Source organism: Echiichthys vipera, assembly GCF_963691815.1.
Source record: "Echiichthys vipera genome assembly, chromosome: 18".
NCBI lineage: Eukaryota > Metazoa > Chordata > Actinopteri > Perciformes > Trachinidae > Echiichthys > Echiichthys vipera.
The window spans coordinates 17,899,987-17,914,737 of NC_139843.1; the positions used below are offsets into that span (position 1 = coordinate 17,899,987).

General features: G+C 41.4%; 2 protein-coding genes across 4 annotated transcripts; both read right to left on the bottom strand.

Moving 5' to 3' along the window:
• Positions 1-697: 697 nt before the first annotated feature.
• Positions 698-6,652, bottom strand: LOC310960546 (uncharacterized protein). 3 transcript variants are annotated; one of them, XM_083932265.1, is made up of 8 exons: positions 6,549-6,652; positions 6,142-6,258; positions 5,433-5,510; positions 4,831-4,881; positions 4,634-4,684; positions 4,474-4,524; positions 3,741-3,782; positions 698-3,564 (listed from the first exon to the last, which is right to left on the bottom strand). In XM_083932265.1, the coding sequence occupies exons 2-8, from the start codon at positions 6,185-6,187 to the stop codon at positions 2,828-2,830; spliced, it is 1,056 nt and encodes a 351-aa protein (XP_083788391.1). In that variant the 5' UTR covers positions 6,188-6,258; positions 6,549-6,652; the 3' UTR covers positions 698-2,827. The 3 variants fall into 3 exon arrangements, with proteins under 3 accessions (XP_083788391.1, XP_083788392.1, XP_083788393.1); XM_083932266.1 differs by having other exon boundaries at positions 6,142-6,215; positions 6,549-6,623; XM_083932267.1 differs by lacking the exon at positions 3,741-3,782.
• Positions 6,653-6,900: 248 nt separating this feature from the next.
• xrcc6 (X-ray repair complementing defective repair in Chinese hamster cells 6) lies at positions 6,901-14,093 on the bottom strand. The gene is made up of 12 exons (XM_083932591.1): positions 14,009-14,093; positions 13,142-13,254; positions 12,727-12,868; positions 12,209-12,460; positions 11,733-11,919; positions 11,388-11,574; positions 10,742-10,910; positions 8,546-8,707; positions 8,207-8,336; positions 7,855-7,955; positions 7,629-7,745; positions 6,901-7,412 (listed from the first exon to the last, which is right to left on the bottom strand). The coding sequence occupies exons 1-12, from the start codon at positions 14,079-14,081 to the stop codon at positions 7,213-7,215; spliced, it is 1,833 nt and encodes a 610-aa protein (XP_083788717.1). The 5' UTR covers positions 14,082-14,093; the 3' UTR covers positions 6,901-7,212.
• Between the last annotated feature and the right edge of the window lie 658 nt (positions 14,094-14,751).

The window sequence follows — 14,751 nt, forward strand, 5'->3', positions numbered from 1 at the left end:
AGAAAGTTGAGTTTTAGCACTCTAATTTGGGAATTTGAAAGTGAGTTGTTCACGTTTACTAATATTTTTGGATTGTCTCAGACCATAGGAATAACATATATGAACTTTGAAAATGGGCATAGTTCCCCTTTAATGTATAAACCTGATCAACTTGTGGAACTTTAGCCTCTTTGAGCTCACTGTTTTGGTTTACCACTGTTTTGATTCATTCCCATTGTAGCTTACATTATCTGCGTGTAGCATGGCAGACAACATTAGCAACTCTCTGGTGAATATTTAGCAGCCAAACAGCCAGATATCTTTCAGTTGATGGAGACTAAAACAGAGCTTAAATATTGGACTTGTATTCATCAGTCAGTGCTGTGTAGACCTAGCCTAGTTACATAATTAGCAACATTCCCTTGCCAAATGCTGGTAAAAGATGCAAGTGCTTTACTCACCAACCCAAAATACAATGGTATTGAGTGAAACATTCACTAGCCAATTGACCAGTGGACAAAAAACGTTAATTGCTTTAATTGCTGGTCGTTTCTGATTGGTTGACGTTTATAGTTGTTCGGCACCTGCACAGGGAATGACTATAACGCCACTGAGTGTTTTAATACTTTCATAGTACCTGCTTTATAATAATAACAATAATAATAATAATAAAAACATGGTATCTCACTTTTTACAATATATGACCTTTAATGGTAGTTTTGCAAATTGCATCTGCACATGGGGACTCAGAAGATACTGCAAGGGTATACTTTAAATAATGATGACACTCTTGATGGCCTGGTCTCTTTTCTTGAAACATTGTGTCACCTATGTGTGACACAATAAATAGCCTCAGCTCAAGGTTTGTTGTGTTTCACTGTAAACAGATATTTGAGTTCCCCCTGGGCTGCATTTGGGACATTTTCAGAGGAACTCAAAATTCACTCAATATTGATTCCCCTTATTTTGAGCTCTACTTACTAACTCTAGGGGTTGACACAGTGTCAAGATAAAATTGATTTACATTATATTACATTTCATTAAACTGATGCTTTTATCAAAAGCAACTTCCAATAGGTAATAGTCTTAATACCAACAGATTGACTATTTCTATCAAGTCAAATGAAACACCATCAAAGTTTTTAGGATCACCACCAGGCAGCCTAGTTTGATCCCATAATGTCCATAATAACATTTGAAATGAATCTCTTTTCTTCCTGCACTGCTAATGGCGTGTTCAACCGCAGAGAATAGATCTATTTTTCAAAGCGGTCCTCAAATATAATGAACTTAGACATGCTGGTATTGTGTTTGAGTTCAGAAGGGGAAGTGTTTTTCAGCTAAACTGATCCAAAAGTCCCTTTAGTTCTGCAATAACAAGTTACCCAAAAGCAACACTGGAAAATCTTTGGTATTTTCAGCAGCAGTACATTTGTTTGACTGCACTAAATAATCCCTGGCTCCAGGACAAGCTGGAAGATAATGAATGGGCTGAACGATTCCTTTAATGCGGTTTTCTCTTTTTCCCAGGTCACAGGGTCAGGTTTGGCAAAAGAACAGCAGCCCTGTGGAGGTTATATTCTCTCATATGTGATATGGAGAATTACATTTTCCCCAGATATTTTGGGTTAATGTTCAATCCTCGTTAGTATAGTGTGCTTCTGTTAGATTACTTCTCTGTCAGTTAGGTTGACCTGAAAACTCCCTGGAACCTGCCAAGGCCACAATTCCCTTGGCGCCTTCAATCTGACTCTGCAGGCTTCTAGATAGCTGCAGACTTCAATGATAACACTCACCGTCACTTCCTTAATGTCATATTTATGCATTATAGCCAATGATATGATTGGGGCGCATCTCCTCTTGCTATAAGAATATGATCTTTGCTGTTTGAGCTTCAGAATTGAGTCGGCTTCACGCACTACTAATTAAACTTCTTCAGCATCAGACATACAGGACTGGCATTTTGTCTTCTTTCTGGCACCACAATAAAGTCTTCCCTAACACTATGCTGAAGTTTGTACATCATCATGCACAAGGAACCTGATTGTTCAGCTGCAGGTCTGTACGGTTTGTTGTCTCTCTAACCACAGAGCCACTCTGCTTTACTAATGTAATTTGTGTTTCAGGTCATTCAGATTCAAATGTGGGCAACCTCAATACTGAAAATGAAAAGTTAATAATTAAAATGGATTTACACTGCACTATATAGATGACATATACAAAATAGAGATACTATTATTTCACAATTAAAGCTAGAACGACAGATTTAGTGATATATCATATATCAACGTGTTACTATCATTTGGCCAATATGAAGATTTTTTTTCTAAACACAGCTCCATAAATACAACAAATTGTGCAATTACATTTGAGCGTGCTCATATGTAAGTAATTGTTATTTTGATCGCACACATTGAACAGTACTGCAGAACTCAAGTCCCAGTGTGACGTCAGGCCATTTTCTCTGATCATCTTTAAAGTTTGATATCTTATAAATTATGAAAGGTAGGGGAGGGCCACCGGCCAAGCACAGGGGAAGAAAACATGAGGCACAGGCCAAAGAGTATACAGACAACGAAGAATGACAACACACCAAAATGGGGAGATGAAGTGTGTGTGTGAGCGTGATATCCAACCAAAAGCATCTGTGGTATGTTGAAAACCAAAAGTCGACCAGTGATAGTAAATTCATTTGGACAGTGGTGAACCAGAATGACAAAAATACCTCAGGCAAAAAAACCCACCATTGCATTTAAAGTCAAAATTGCATGTTTAACACTTGAATGGATCCTGAATCCTTGTTTTTTCACTGCCCCAACAACTCCCCCCCTACCCCCCACACCCACATTTACATGTGCCCCAGTTTTCCAGCCAATGCAGAGCCCATGTCAGCTAGCAGCTCCTCCCTGATGTGGTCCTCCCTCCTCTGCAGCTCGTGGACGAAAGGCCCCCTCACTGTCTTCATCTCCATCACACGCCCCACCAGCTGTCTGCGCGTCACACTCTGCGCCTCTGCAGGGCTGTCTGGCCCGTTGTCCACCAGCTCTGGCTTCTGCTCACATAGAGACAGAGCCCTTTCCAGACCCCCAGAGTCCACATCCAGCAGCTCATCTACAGTACGCCTTCGACCCAGACGGTCTGCATGGGTGAGCACTGGGATAATGTGCCCCACGACTCCATCTCCAAACAGCTCAAGGGTTTTTCGAGTCGCCTTAGCAGCATCCTGGTCGATCCCAACGCTAGAGCCTGGAGCTCGTATCACCAGCAGGAAAGCGTGTGGGCCAGGACTGCAGAGCTGAAGGCTCCTCAGAGCTTCCCTGGCTCTCTTGTTGTTCCCCAACGACAGCCCTAAAAGATCTGGGGTGTCAATCACTATCACCTCCCTACCATCCATGATGGCCCTTCTCTTGGTGCTCTCCATTAGGGGACCCACGGGTGCCCTTGTCTCGCTACTGCCCAACAAAGTATCTGCAAGAGAGGTCCGTCCTCCACCCGTGGGCCCCAGGAGGATCAACCTGAGGCCTGGTTTGTTGGTGTTGCAGGTTGGATCTGCCTCTGACTCCAGTGCTCCATCTCTTGATGACCCTGCAGAGGTGACACGTTTTTATTAGATAAATAATAAGGCAGTTTGCAGAAAAGCTGTGATTCTCAATGCAACTGGGCCTGGGTGACTGGGTTTTATGTTTTACATATCTTACATTCAACCGAACAAACAAGAAAAAGCAGAAAAAAGTATCAAAGGCAAATAAAGGGGAACTGACCTGTGATGACAGCAACCAGCCACTTGAACTTGGAGGAAGATGCTGATGAAGGAGCAGATGTCAGTTGCTTAATTACAGGCCTATAATTATTATGTAGCTCTATCACTAAAATAGTCCACTCCCCTCAGATACGAAAATGCTGCCATGAGTCACATCCTCAGATTGTAAACTTCTCCCGACGGTTTAACTTAATTTAAAGGTCAGAATGCGCTAATTTCCAGGTTCTACTTATAGTTTGGGTTTCTACTAGAACATGTTTACAAGCTTTAATGTAAAAAAGAAACCCACATCATTTTTCCTTCTACTGTCTGTCACCTTCAGGTTTGAAATGCTCCGCTTTTGCGCCTGTCTCTTTAAGAGCCCCTCGTGAAAAAGCCCAGTCTGCTCTGATTGGTCAGAGTTTCCAGGTCCTAAATATCCGTGCTCTCTGCGTCACTCTGTACCACCACTGCAGCCAGGGAGTGACTGTAACATCACTGTAGCTGCACTTTCTACCTTTATATAGTTTAGTTGTGACATCATAACAGTACAGAAGTCCTGACGGCTCGTTTAAAGACACAGTTTATAAATATGGACTGTGTGCATTTCTCTGTGGATTGAGCATTTTGATATTTTCACAGTACTCATATAGTACGTCAGCCTGCTTTACAATAATAAAAAGAAAGACGAGACCTTTAAAAATCAAAGTTGAAGCACTCAATGAAGCGTAAACACAAATGAAGCTGCCACTCACCCTCGAAAAACCGCCACACTCTAGACAGCCATTTAAACAAGCTCTGAATTCCTGAGACAAAACATGAATCAAAAAGTTAGCAAATGCTTTTTTTTAAATTCATATTTTACATTTTTGTTTCATTCCTATGGGTCAGAACTGAGGGATGTTTATTTCGTACCACGAAGGGTTCCCACGAGGCGGCTCACCCATCCCCAGAGTGTTGACAGACCTGAGGCAGAAAACACATTAATGCTCTGGTGACATTATTTCCAATCATACACAAACATGAGCATACTGATGGGAGCGGTAGTTTTGTGAGCTCTCGGCTAAAATCAGACTGTGAGGGGAAGGACTCTCATCACTGACTAAACTCACCAGTTATAGAGCAGAACAGACGGATCGGCCATCGGATAAGAGCTGGGAGTGCTGCAGGGAAAACAGACTGCCATCAGTATGACAGCAGGGCTCACCATTGATTCATGGTTAGTTTTGGTCGTTGCGATTTGCTGACCACTAGAAAAGAGTATCGACTGCTCTATCATTTAGATAGGCATATGTGCGTTTAGATGTAAATGAAATGACCCATAATTCCTGCCTAAAACCCTGATAAAATGATCAGGGATGCCTGTTCTCATCAAATCCGTTTCTGATTCATTCAAGCAATTCAATTCAATTCAATTTTATTTATTGTGCCAAATGATAACAAAAGTTATCTCAGGGCACTTCACAGAGTAGGTATAGACCACACTCTATGACTTATTTATGATTTACATAGACCCAACAATTTGCAAATTTAAACTTTAGCATTTCCTGTGCTTTAGTGTTTCCAGACTTATTTTCTCTGAGGAGGCCAGGTCACTCAGTCAATCAATCCATTAATCAATCAATCAATCGATCGATCAGAGAAACAACATGCTTATGTCAGGGGAACTTTGTTTTTCTAAATGGATGTGAATGTGTGTTGGTGAGTGACTGACTCTGTGAGAATCTGTAGAGAAGATACCCCACCACAGTAAAAGCTCCCATTTGGACGTTGTTGCTGTTCATCCACCAGCCTGAACAGAGAGGAGAGGGAGAAAAGCAGGACATAAGTACTGAAATATTGTACACAACTTATCATGGGGTTTACCTTTCACCTAAATGGGAAATGCAGAATGAAACCCTCTTGTTGAATTCAGAGCAGAGTGTGTGGGCCTGAAGGCAAATCAGGGTTTACCTACATTTTAATCTTTATATGTAAAGGCACACATCACAAGCTGTCATTCCAGGATTGTTGGGTGGGCAGTTTTAAACGTGGCAGTTTTACAGCTGTCACAGTTTTCAAATTAATAAATTAATAAAACTATGGTAAACAGGGCTGAGTAGTGTTTCATTTCTTGTTTATTCACTCAAATTTAAAGAACTGGAAAGTTACCTTCTTGATTGCTTTTTATTTTGAAAATCTTACCTGGAAATCTAAATATTTGGCTGCCAGCTTGACACCATGGACTACATATTCTGCTATTTATGATCAACAATGAAGACACAATATTACAATAGTAACTTAAAAAAGAGAATTATGTGAGTAACAGTGTCTATTTAAATTATGCCGTCATACAATGGAAGTTAAAACAGAAATAACTTCTTAGCCTAGCACACACATGTTTAGGGTCTTTAAATGTCTGAACGTTTAAAATCCCGTCTCACCTGTAACAGCATCTCCAGAGTTGTCCTTTTCACATTCACACTCCATTTCTCTGAAGTTGAAAGGTTTTTAACCACTGTGAAGGTAGCAAGAATATTTGACAGCACTTCTGCTCAGATCTGTCAATATAAAAGCACTAAAAGTTCAACATAACACCCGAGTTGATAATAGAAATCATACAACATCAGCATATCAGGATTAAATCAGTTATCATACCAATACATAAAGTGCCTTGATATAATTTCATTCACGTCAGTAGATTCAGATCTAGGAGAGGCTCCATAGTCAGTCAGTCAGTATGTTAACATGAAGCAAAGTTTTAACAGGGTAAATCAAAACAGAAAAATTCAGCATGTACAACACAATGCCGAGTAAACCCAAGGCCAGGGCAAAATGTCCAAGCTCTTACCTTCTGTGTAGTCAGATAATCCTTCCCAAAGAATGCCATATACTTGGTGTCTGACAAAACCTGACGCAACTCGGGAGGTCAAAGTTGTGATTCCTTCTTCCTGCTGTTGTGCAAAAACATAAGCCTGCACAGGCCCGCCCTCCACAGCAACACTGTGCTTATTTGATTCTGCTGTGTGGCAAAACAATGCAGTGAGAAGGTCCAGGTATGCAGGTAATGCTGCAGTCTTACTTTTGGTGGTCACGCCTTTTTCCTTGCTAGAAGAACTGGAAATGCTGCAACATGTACAGTGTACTGACTCGTGTAGTTAATAAAATGAAACAAAGTAGATGCAGGGCTGTAAACGTTTTTTTGTTTTATTAATGCAAATGCAAGGTTGTCAACAAGTGTCATCTCCACATTGAATCATAAAAATGATGACTCCATGTTTACTGTACAATGTATTCCAATGAAAATGACTCGTTTTTTTACATTTAACCAAATTCATGTGACATGGGACTAACGCACACCTACTGCGGACAAGAGCAGCAGGTTTAATCTTATCAAGCACAGCAGTAAACATTTTTGGTTGAACACTGCACACAGTGTCCTCGGTCTTTCACAAGCCTTGGAGTGTGCAAAGTGGCCTAAGACATTTCTGATCTGATCTTTTATATTTAACTCCTCACGGGCCCAGCTTTGCAGTCAGAGCATCTATCAGCTCCTGCTTCTTGGTCCCAGTGGTCCGAACCCCAAACTGCTTACAAGCCTCCTTCAACACAGGCACGGTCAGCTTTCCTAGGGTGCCATTCTGCATGTGGGCCCGCAGTTCGTCTTCTGGCACCTCCACTTTGGGCTTCTTCTCAGCTCCACCTCCGGCATCGGCTGCAGGTTCATTCATGGAGAAAACATTCAGTCAAAAGAATACATCAGATGTTCACTGTACCAGAGCTCAAAATGACAATCTATGTTCTTGTTTTACTGAAACTGTGTATTGGAGAAGAATGATTCAAACTTGTGGTATCAACAAGCAAAAACAATAAAAGAAAATACAGAAAAGTAGCTATTTTGCCATGTTTCTTTTATGACTCCAGCTCTGACCTGTTTTGCGTTTGGCAGCTGGTTTGCTGTCAGGGTTGTAGTTGGCAGGGTAGACTAAATCTTTAAACTCCTGAACCAGAGGACCCAGCCGCTGGTCTATTTGTTCTACCTTTGGCACTAGAGAGAACACAGAGACATACCTTTACAGAACGCATGACACAAAAGAACAAGAAGTAGTTGTACCAGCCACAAGAGGCTCTCTGAATGTTTGTAGTGTGCAGCTCACTGATGAGGTCCTCCATGTCCTCTGGAGCTGTCATATCCAGAGCCAAGGCCTCCAGGTTCCTGTAATGCTGCTGGATGACTGGGTTCTCGAAAGCATCACTCCTGCATTACAGAGAACGAAAACATGTAACAGGAAAGAACCACTTGTGTCCATACACTCCATGAGAAAGTAGTGGTCATATAATAATTATAAAATGAGTCGTACGTTTTGTTACTTTTGAAATGTACGTGTCTCAGAATAATATCAAACAATACACACCTGTGACACTTGGGGACACGGTTTTGTTTTTTTAAGGACTGCAGAAGCATCTCTAGACTAAGATCTCTATAAAGCATTGAACATGAGAAGTTACCTGTATTTGAAGCGGAGTTTGGAGACGATCTCCTTCATCTTGTCCACTTGGATTTGTGAGGCCGACGGACAACGGGGAACATCCAGAGTCCGTATGTCATCAGCGTATGGCAGATAGATGACGTTGAAACCTGATAAAGGCAGGAAAGACGACGTGTTCCCATCAAGCTTTAGTGCACTACAATGAACTAAACTAGGATGTAGTTGCCTATCTTGCTTTTCAATGTAAAATAATCTTTTTTTTTTTTTAAAGCTAGAAAAGCCAAATCCAGTAGTGGAAACTGCAGTAGGAGCTAAAGTTTGTTAGCTTCTTTGGCTGAGCCCAACAGTGTATTATTACCTGGTGGTGTAATCTGTACTTTCCCGTCGTCCACCTCCTCTTTCTGAGGCACCAGGGCAGCAAATCGAGGCGGGTTGTTTCGGCGAGTGATGCAGCGGCACAGAGCGAACACGTTTCTCTCGCTACACTTCGTCAACAGGGCAGAGAACAGACATGCGCTGCCTGAGGTGGAAATCAGAATATATTAGAGCTCGGCACTTTTGATGGCACTGTCCAGTAAACTGCTCATTAGTAGAGACGTAATGTACTTTTATAAAAAGCAAAGATGTTTTGACAAGAAGTTTTAAATTTGGGGTTTCTACTAGAACAACAACAACAAAACAAACGCATTCTTTTTCTCGAACTTTCTGTCTGAATATACCTGTACTCAACCGCTTTCTGAAATGCTCCATTTAGCGCCTGTCTCTTTAAGAACAACTCCTGAAAAAGACCAGTTTGCTCTGATTGGTCAGTGGTTCCAGGTCCTGTTTCTGGGTCTTCCACATCTGCTTTCTCATCATCTCATCACCGTCATTGCACCCGGGGAATGACTGTAATGGCACTCTAGCTGCACTTTCTACCTATATATAGTATATCCCCAAAGCAATTTCAGTCAAAAGCAACTGGACTTGGTTATTAGTCTAGGAAGACATTTCACCTCTCATCCAAGAGGCTTCCTCAGTTCCTGTATGCATCTGACCAGACTGGGACTGGTCCAACTAACTGGTGTGGAGATCCAGGTATTTAACCTCTCACAAGGCCGATGATGTCTCCAAAAGTAGAATGGGAGTCAGAGCCTTCAGCTACCAAGCTCCTCTCCTATGGAACCAACTACCAAGTGTTATTAGGGAGGCAGACACTGTCCGATTATTTAAGAGTACGCTCAAAACGCTCCTCTTTGATAAAGCTTACAGGTAGGGCCTACGAGCAACTAGCTATGTTGTTTTTTTTAAGAGGAATGTGTCAGGACAGATGACTGTACCCCGTGGAGCTGGGTCTGTCCGACGTCCGTGCCTGTTGTGGGGAGGGTTTTCGTTGCCACCGTACTCTATGGGGGAATTGTTGGGCTATACCTACTCTGTTAAGTGTCCTGAGATGACTATTGTTATGATTTGGCACTATAAATAAAATTGAATTGAATTGATGTCACTGGAACCCAAGTGCCAACGACCATCGTTAGAGTGACAGACGTTGGTGGGAAGTTGGTTTGGACTTTGTCATTAAGACTCAATAGAGCACTAACAGTCGTTGGAGTCACATGAGGCCTTTTGTGAACAGTTGTTCTTTGAGGTTAGATTGTTGAATCTCCTGGGAAGGGACGAAAGGGCAGCATTGTAAATTGGAGATAAGTGGTGTCTCAGACCTCCTCCTCCTCTGTTTAGCGATGGTTTCTCTACTTTTACATAGATGGCTTCTTTTACTCCTCTTTCAAACCATCTGTCCTCTCTGTCCAGAATTTGGACATGGTTGTCATCAAAGGAGTGGGCTTTCTCCTTGAGATGTAAGTGGACAGCAGAGTCCAGGCCTGAGGAGTTAGCTCTCTGTGTTGGGCCATGCGTTTATGCAGTGGTTGTTTTGTTTCTCCAGTGAGGAGATCTTTGCATTCCTCGTTGCATTGGACAGCATAAACCAGATTGCTTTTATGGGTGCGTGGTGTTCTGTCCTTGGGATGTACTAGTCTCTGTCTGAGTGTGTTACTGGGTTTGAAATACAGGGATGCAGTGTTTGTTGAAGATCCTCCTGAGTTTCTCTGATACTCCAGCCACATAGGGAATGACTATGTTGTTTCTCTTGTTTTCTTTTCCTTTTTCAACCATTTGGGTTTCTTTCTTGAAGCAGCTGCTGTTTCACAAAGGTCCAGCTGGGGCAACCACAAGTTATATATATATAGTGTAGTTGCGACATCACAACTGTACAGAAGTTGTGACGGGACAAAGTTTCTGAATACAGGCTGTGTGTTCCTCTAGGGATTGAACGTTTTAATACTTTTACAGAATTTATATAGCGCCTCAACCTGCTTTACAATAAAAAACCTGTGAAAAGCTCAGCTTTTTAAAATATTTTACACTATTGTTCCTTTAAAGGCACCACCGTAAAAAAGAACATTCTATATTCAAAACTAAAAACATTAGAGTACATTTTCAAAAACAAACAGTTTTAATAATGAGGTTTTAATATTTCTTAGTAAATCAGACGCAGACAGAAAAACAGTTGTACCTTTAACCTCATTCTCCTCAGGATAGAGGAAGACAGCAGGTTTGATATGGTGGTGAAGTTTGAGCTTCTCCATCGGTTTGAAGCCGATAAGAAACATTCCAGGATCGTCAAACTTCTTGATGGAGTCCACCTCGTCCTTCTCCATCACTATCTGTTTCTTACCATACACCTACACCAGGAACACATGGTCAAACAACAAGAAAGAAAAAGCAAAATCACTGAATACAACCAACCATAATCTTTATCAACGTTATGTTGATCAGAAACTAAACTCAGGTATATTTTGCTGTGGCTGATATACTTTTCTGTTCAGTTGTTTGTCATCATGCCATTCTGGTAAGTCCATCATTTAGGATGTATCATCACCGAGTTATTATAATACACAACTTACAGTGTACAGTACAGTGTCCCGCTAACGCTGCATTCCCAATACGTGAACCTTAATCCACTTGAACACTACTGATAAAGTCGGTGTAAAGTTGTTTTTGTACCCTTTTGTAAAGAAAAAACGGATAATATGTATATATATATATTATATATATTATATACACACACACAGTATATATAAAACAACTTAAATATTTAACGAAACACACTTAAATGAAACAACCAAGCCAAAATGGGCATATATAAAGTCTTCTCTTACCTGGGCTTTCTTTATCTCACTGGGCAGCAGAAGGCTGCCAGTGTCAGTGTTGTAGGTCCGGGTTTTGCTGCGGACCGGCTCGTTGGTTTCTCTGTAAAGTCTGACAGGATTTGCTTTCCGAAGTGTCACAGCAGTTGAATAAATTCCCACAGCTACATTTATGCCCTCACCAAGACACAGGTTTATCCTAAAGATGGCAGAGAGGGAAGGAGTCAAGGAGTCAAAAAGATACAGAGATGAAAGTACAAAGAAAGAAAACACACAGAGCTATAACTTAAAGGGAAAAGGACGTGGCTTAATGGCCCTCAATTTTTATCCATCTGGAAATGTGTCACTCATCACTACCTGGCCATGGCTCTCTTCTTAATCTCCTTGGCCCGCACCCTCTTCTGTAGGTCCTCCAGTTTGACACAAGGCTCCAGGTGCAGCCCCAACTCGCTCTCATCTTCAGGGGGACTTACAATGTCACGAAAAAAGAGCGCGACATCAAAGCCGCCCGGTTTCATCAGATGCATTAAATCAATGATGACACCTAGGAGAGAGGGGAATCGATCACAAGTCCATGATTCAAAGCTGCAAATATGCAGTAGAGATTGGCCAATAAGAAATTCTGAAGTGAACTAATGGTGTTGGATCATATAGAAGTCATACTTGGTAACACTGGGTTGATAAATATAAACCCTTCCATGTGTAGCTCACTGCTCTAAAGTCACAGGCTTTCAGTATACTGTAACAAAGTTACAAAGTTTCAAGGGCATCTTTGATCTTTAGAAGTATTACAGATGTTGATGAAAGGAGAGCAGCCTTTGCTTCAGACATACCGGTCTCTTTGAGGTCACCAGCCTTGGTGCGAGCCTGTCGATCCTTCACACTGTCGCCCCCGTGTGGTTCATCCCTGCAGGTGAAGATCATGAGCCGCTTTTGTGAGAGGCGCAGCTTGATGTCACTATAGAGGTTGGCGCAGCACCAAAGGGCGTCGCCTAATGATGTCTCTCCGCTGCCCATTGTCTCTGCTGCTAGCTTGGCACCTTTACCCCCCCGCAGAGCGTCCACATCCTGCACTCGCTTTGCACCTTTGGAAAATAAGGGAGCAGACAGACAAATGTAAGAAGGCAGATGATGAAAACAAACTGAGTATGGGTGTAAGAAAGATAGATGTAGCAATTGAAATGGGCCACCATACTGTATCTGATTAAGGGGACATTCTTACAGTGCTCACATTTTGCATATTGATAATGATAGTAACTAATTTGCACTGCTGTCATTGTGTCTGCAACAAAAACATAAGCATTATAGATTAAGTTTGATTGGGTGTTAGTTTGAAAAGGCAGCGTCTCACCTGGTTCATCCAGGTCGTGGTACACGTAGACGTGCTTGAATGAGTTCCTGGGATTTTTGCTCTGCTCTGTGCCGTAGAAAACCAACGCCACCAGGTCCCTGTGACTATTAATGATCTTATTGCTGTACACACTGCGCACCACCTACAGTGACAGAACACTTTTTATCATGAGAAAAAGGGCGTATCTGAGAACAGAGACAACGAATGAGGTAATTCTATAATAGTGATATCTAGTAGGTAAGCTTTGGAGGTTTTCAATTTGTCTTATAATTCCAGTCAAAATAAATGAAAATTAAAAAATGGATGATTTACTCTTAAAATTGCATTTCTCCAACTATGTTGCCTCAACCTATAGGCACTTTTTTAAAACAGAATTCCAGCACATTTCTTTTTAACAAAGAGAAAGTCATCTTACTTGCATGGTCATGTCAAAGTTGGAGGGCTGTCCATCTTCTCCTTTGATGAACATTTCCTTGGAGGCATCAACCAAGAAGACAAAACTGTCTCTTCCTGTAATCTTGTAATCTCCTAAAAAGGACAGAGAGCCCGATTTGTTGTTACGAACTATAAAGGTTCAGACAATAAGGCACCTTTTTGGTATCAAATGCTGTCTGATAACACATTTAAGCTCATGTGTTAAATGACATGTTAATAACTATAGTTCAGAACAGTAAACTGAATGGCATTAAAGTGTAGTTGATCAAAGTTGTCATATACAGTTCCATAATTGGCGAAATGCAAAAAAATATCGAAAATAAAATTATGAAAGAATAATCAAGCAGGGTGGTGTAATGGTTAGCACTGTCGCCTCACAGCGAGAAGGTTCTCCCTGTGTTTGCGTGGGTTTTCTCCGGGTTCTCCGGTTTCCTCCCACAGTCCAAAGACATGCACGTGTTAGGTTAAATGATGACTCTAAATTGCCTATAGGTGTGAATGGTTGTCTGTCTCTATGTGTCCTGTGATAGACTGGCGTCCTGTCCAGGGTGTACCCCGCCTCACGCCCGATGTCAGCTGGGATCAGCTCCAGCCCCCCCGGGATAAGCGATTGAAGATGAATGAATGATAATCAAGCAGAGGGGAATAATAGTAAGTGTATTTTTTTTTATGTTTGCTCCAGTAGTTGTTGCTAGGGTAACATTTGGATGCCAACCGACATAAAACACCAACAAAGAAGAAAAGGAAGAAGAGGAAGAGAGGAAAAATGACAAATCAGAGTGAGTGATGATAGTTGGAAATCTTGGAGTATTTGCACTTTAGATGAAATTTGAGGCTTTCATCTCACCTCCAGATTCCTCTCCTTCCTCTTGTTCGTCTTCATCATCCTGATTCCTGAAGAAGGCGTTCCACGTTTCCATGTGTGCTGCTTCTGGTCCTGTCAAAGGATTCAGCAGTCATATAAGACATAACAACAGGAAAGGTAAATGAGCTTGGATACTGGTGAAGCAGTTTATGTTTAAACTGTGCATCATTTGGACTGGATTGGCATTTGTAGCAGAAGGCATCTTGCTGTGTGCATTTCAATTCTGCTCACTCTCCATCTCTTGGTACATGGACCATCTTAACGTTAGTGCTTGTATTTAGCAAGAAAGCGCGCACACAGTCAAACCGTAACCATGCCCCGATCCAGGACACTAGTTATAGCCTACTCATAACACATTATCGATACTGAGGTATGAGTTAGAAATGAGTAACGTTATTAACATCAAAAGTACTTGAACGAATAAAAATGTGTTGCCAATTTTACCTGAGAACAATAACTGTGCATATGATAAAGCCAAAAAGGTTTAATTCAGATATTATTAATGTTTAATTGACTCAACTTTACTTTAGCTAACGTTAGCTTAGCTTGTAATTACCCACTCTTCCCTTCAATAGTATTTTGGCGTCGCTTAGTTAACAAATGTATCTTTCTAATGATGCACACAGATTTTATCTACTAAACACCTTAAAACAAGAACCTGAATATATATATATAAAGTTATTGTAGGAGCATGCGGTCACTTGCCGTGATCTGCTTCTTTCTGC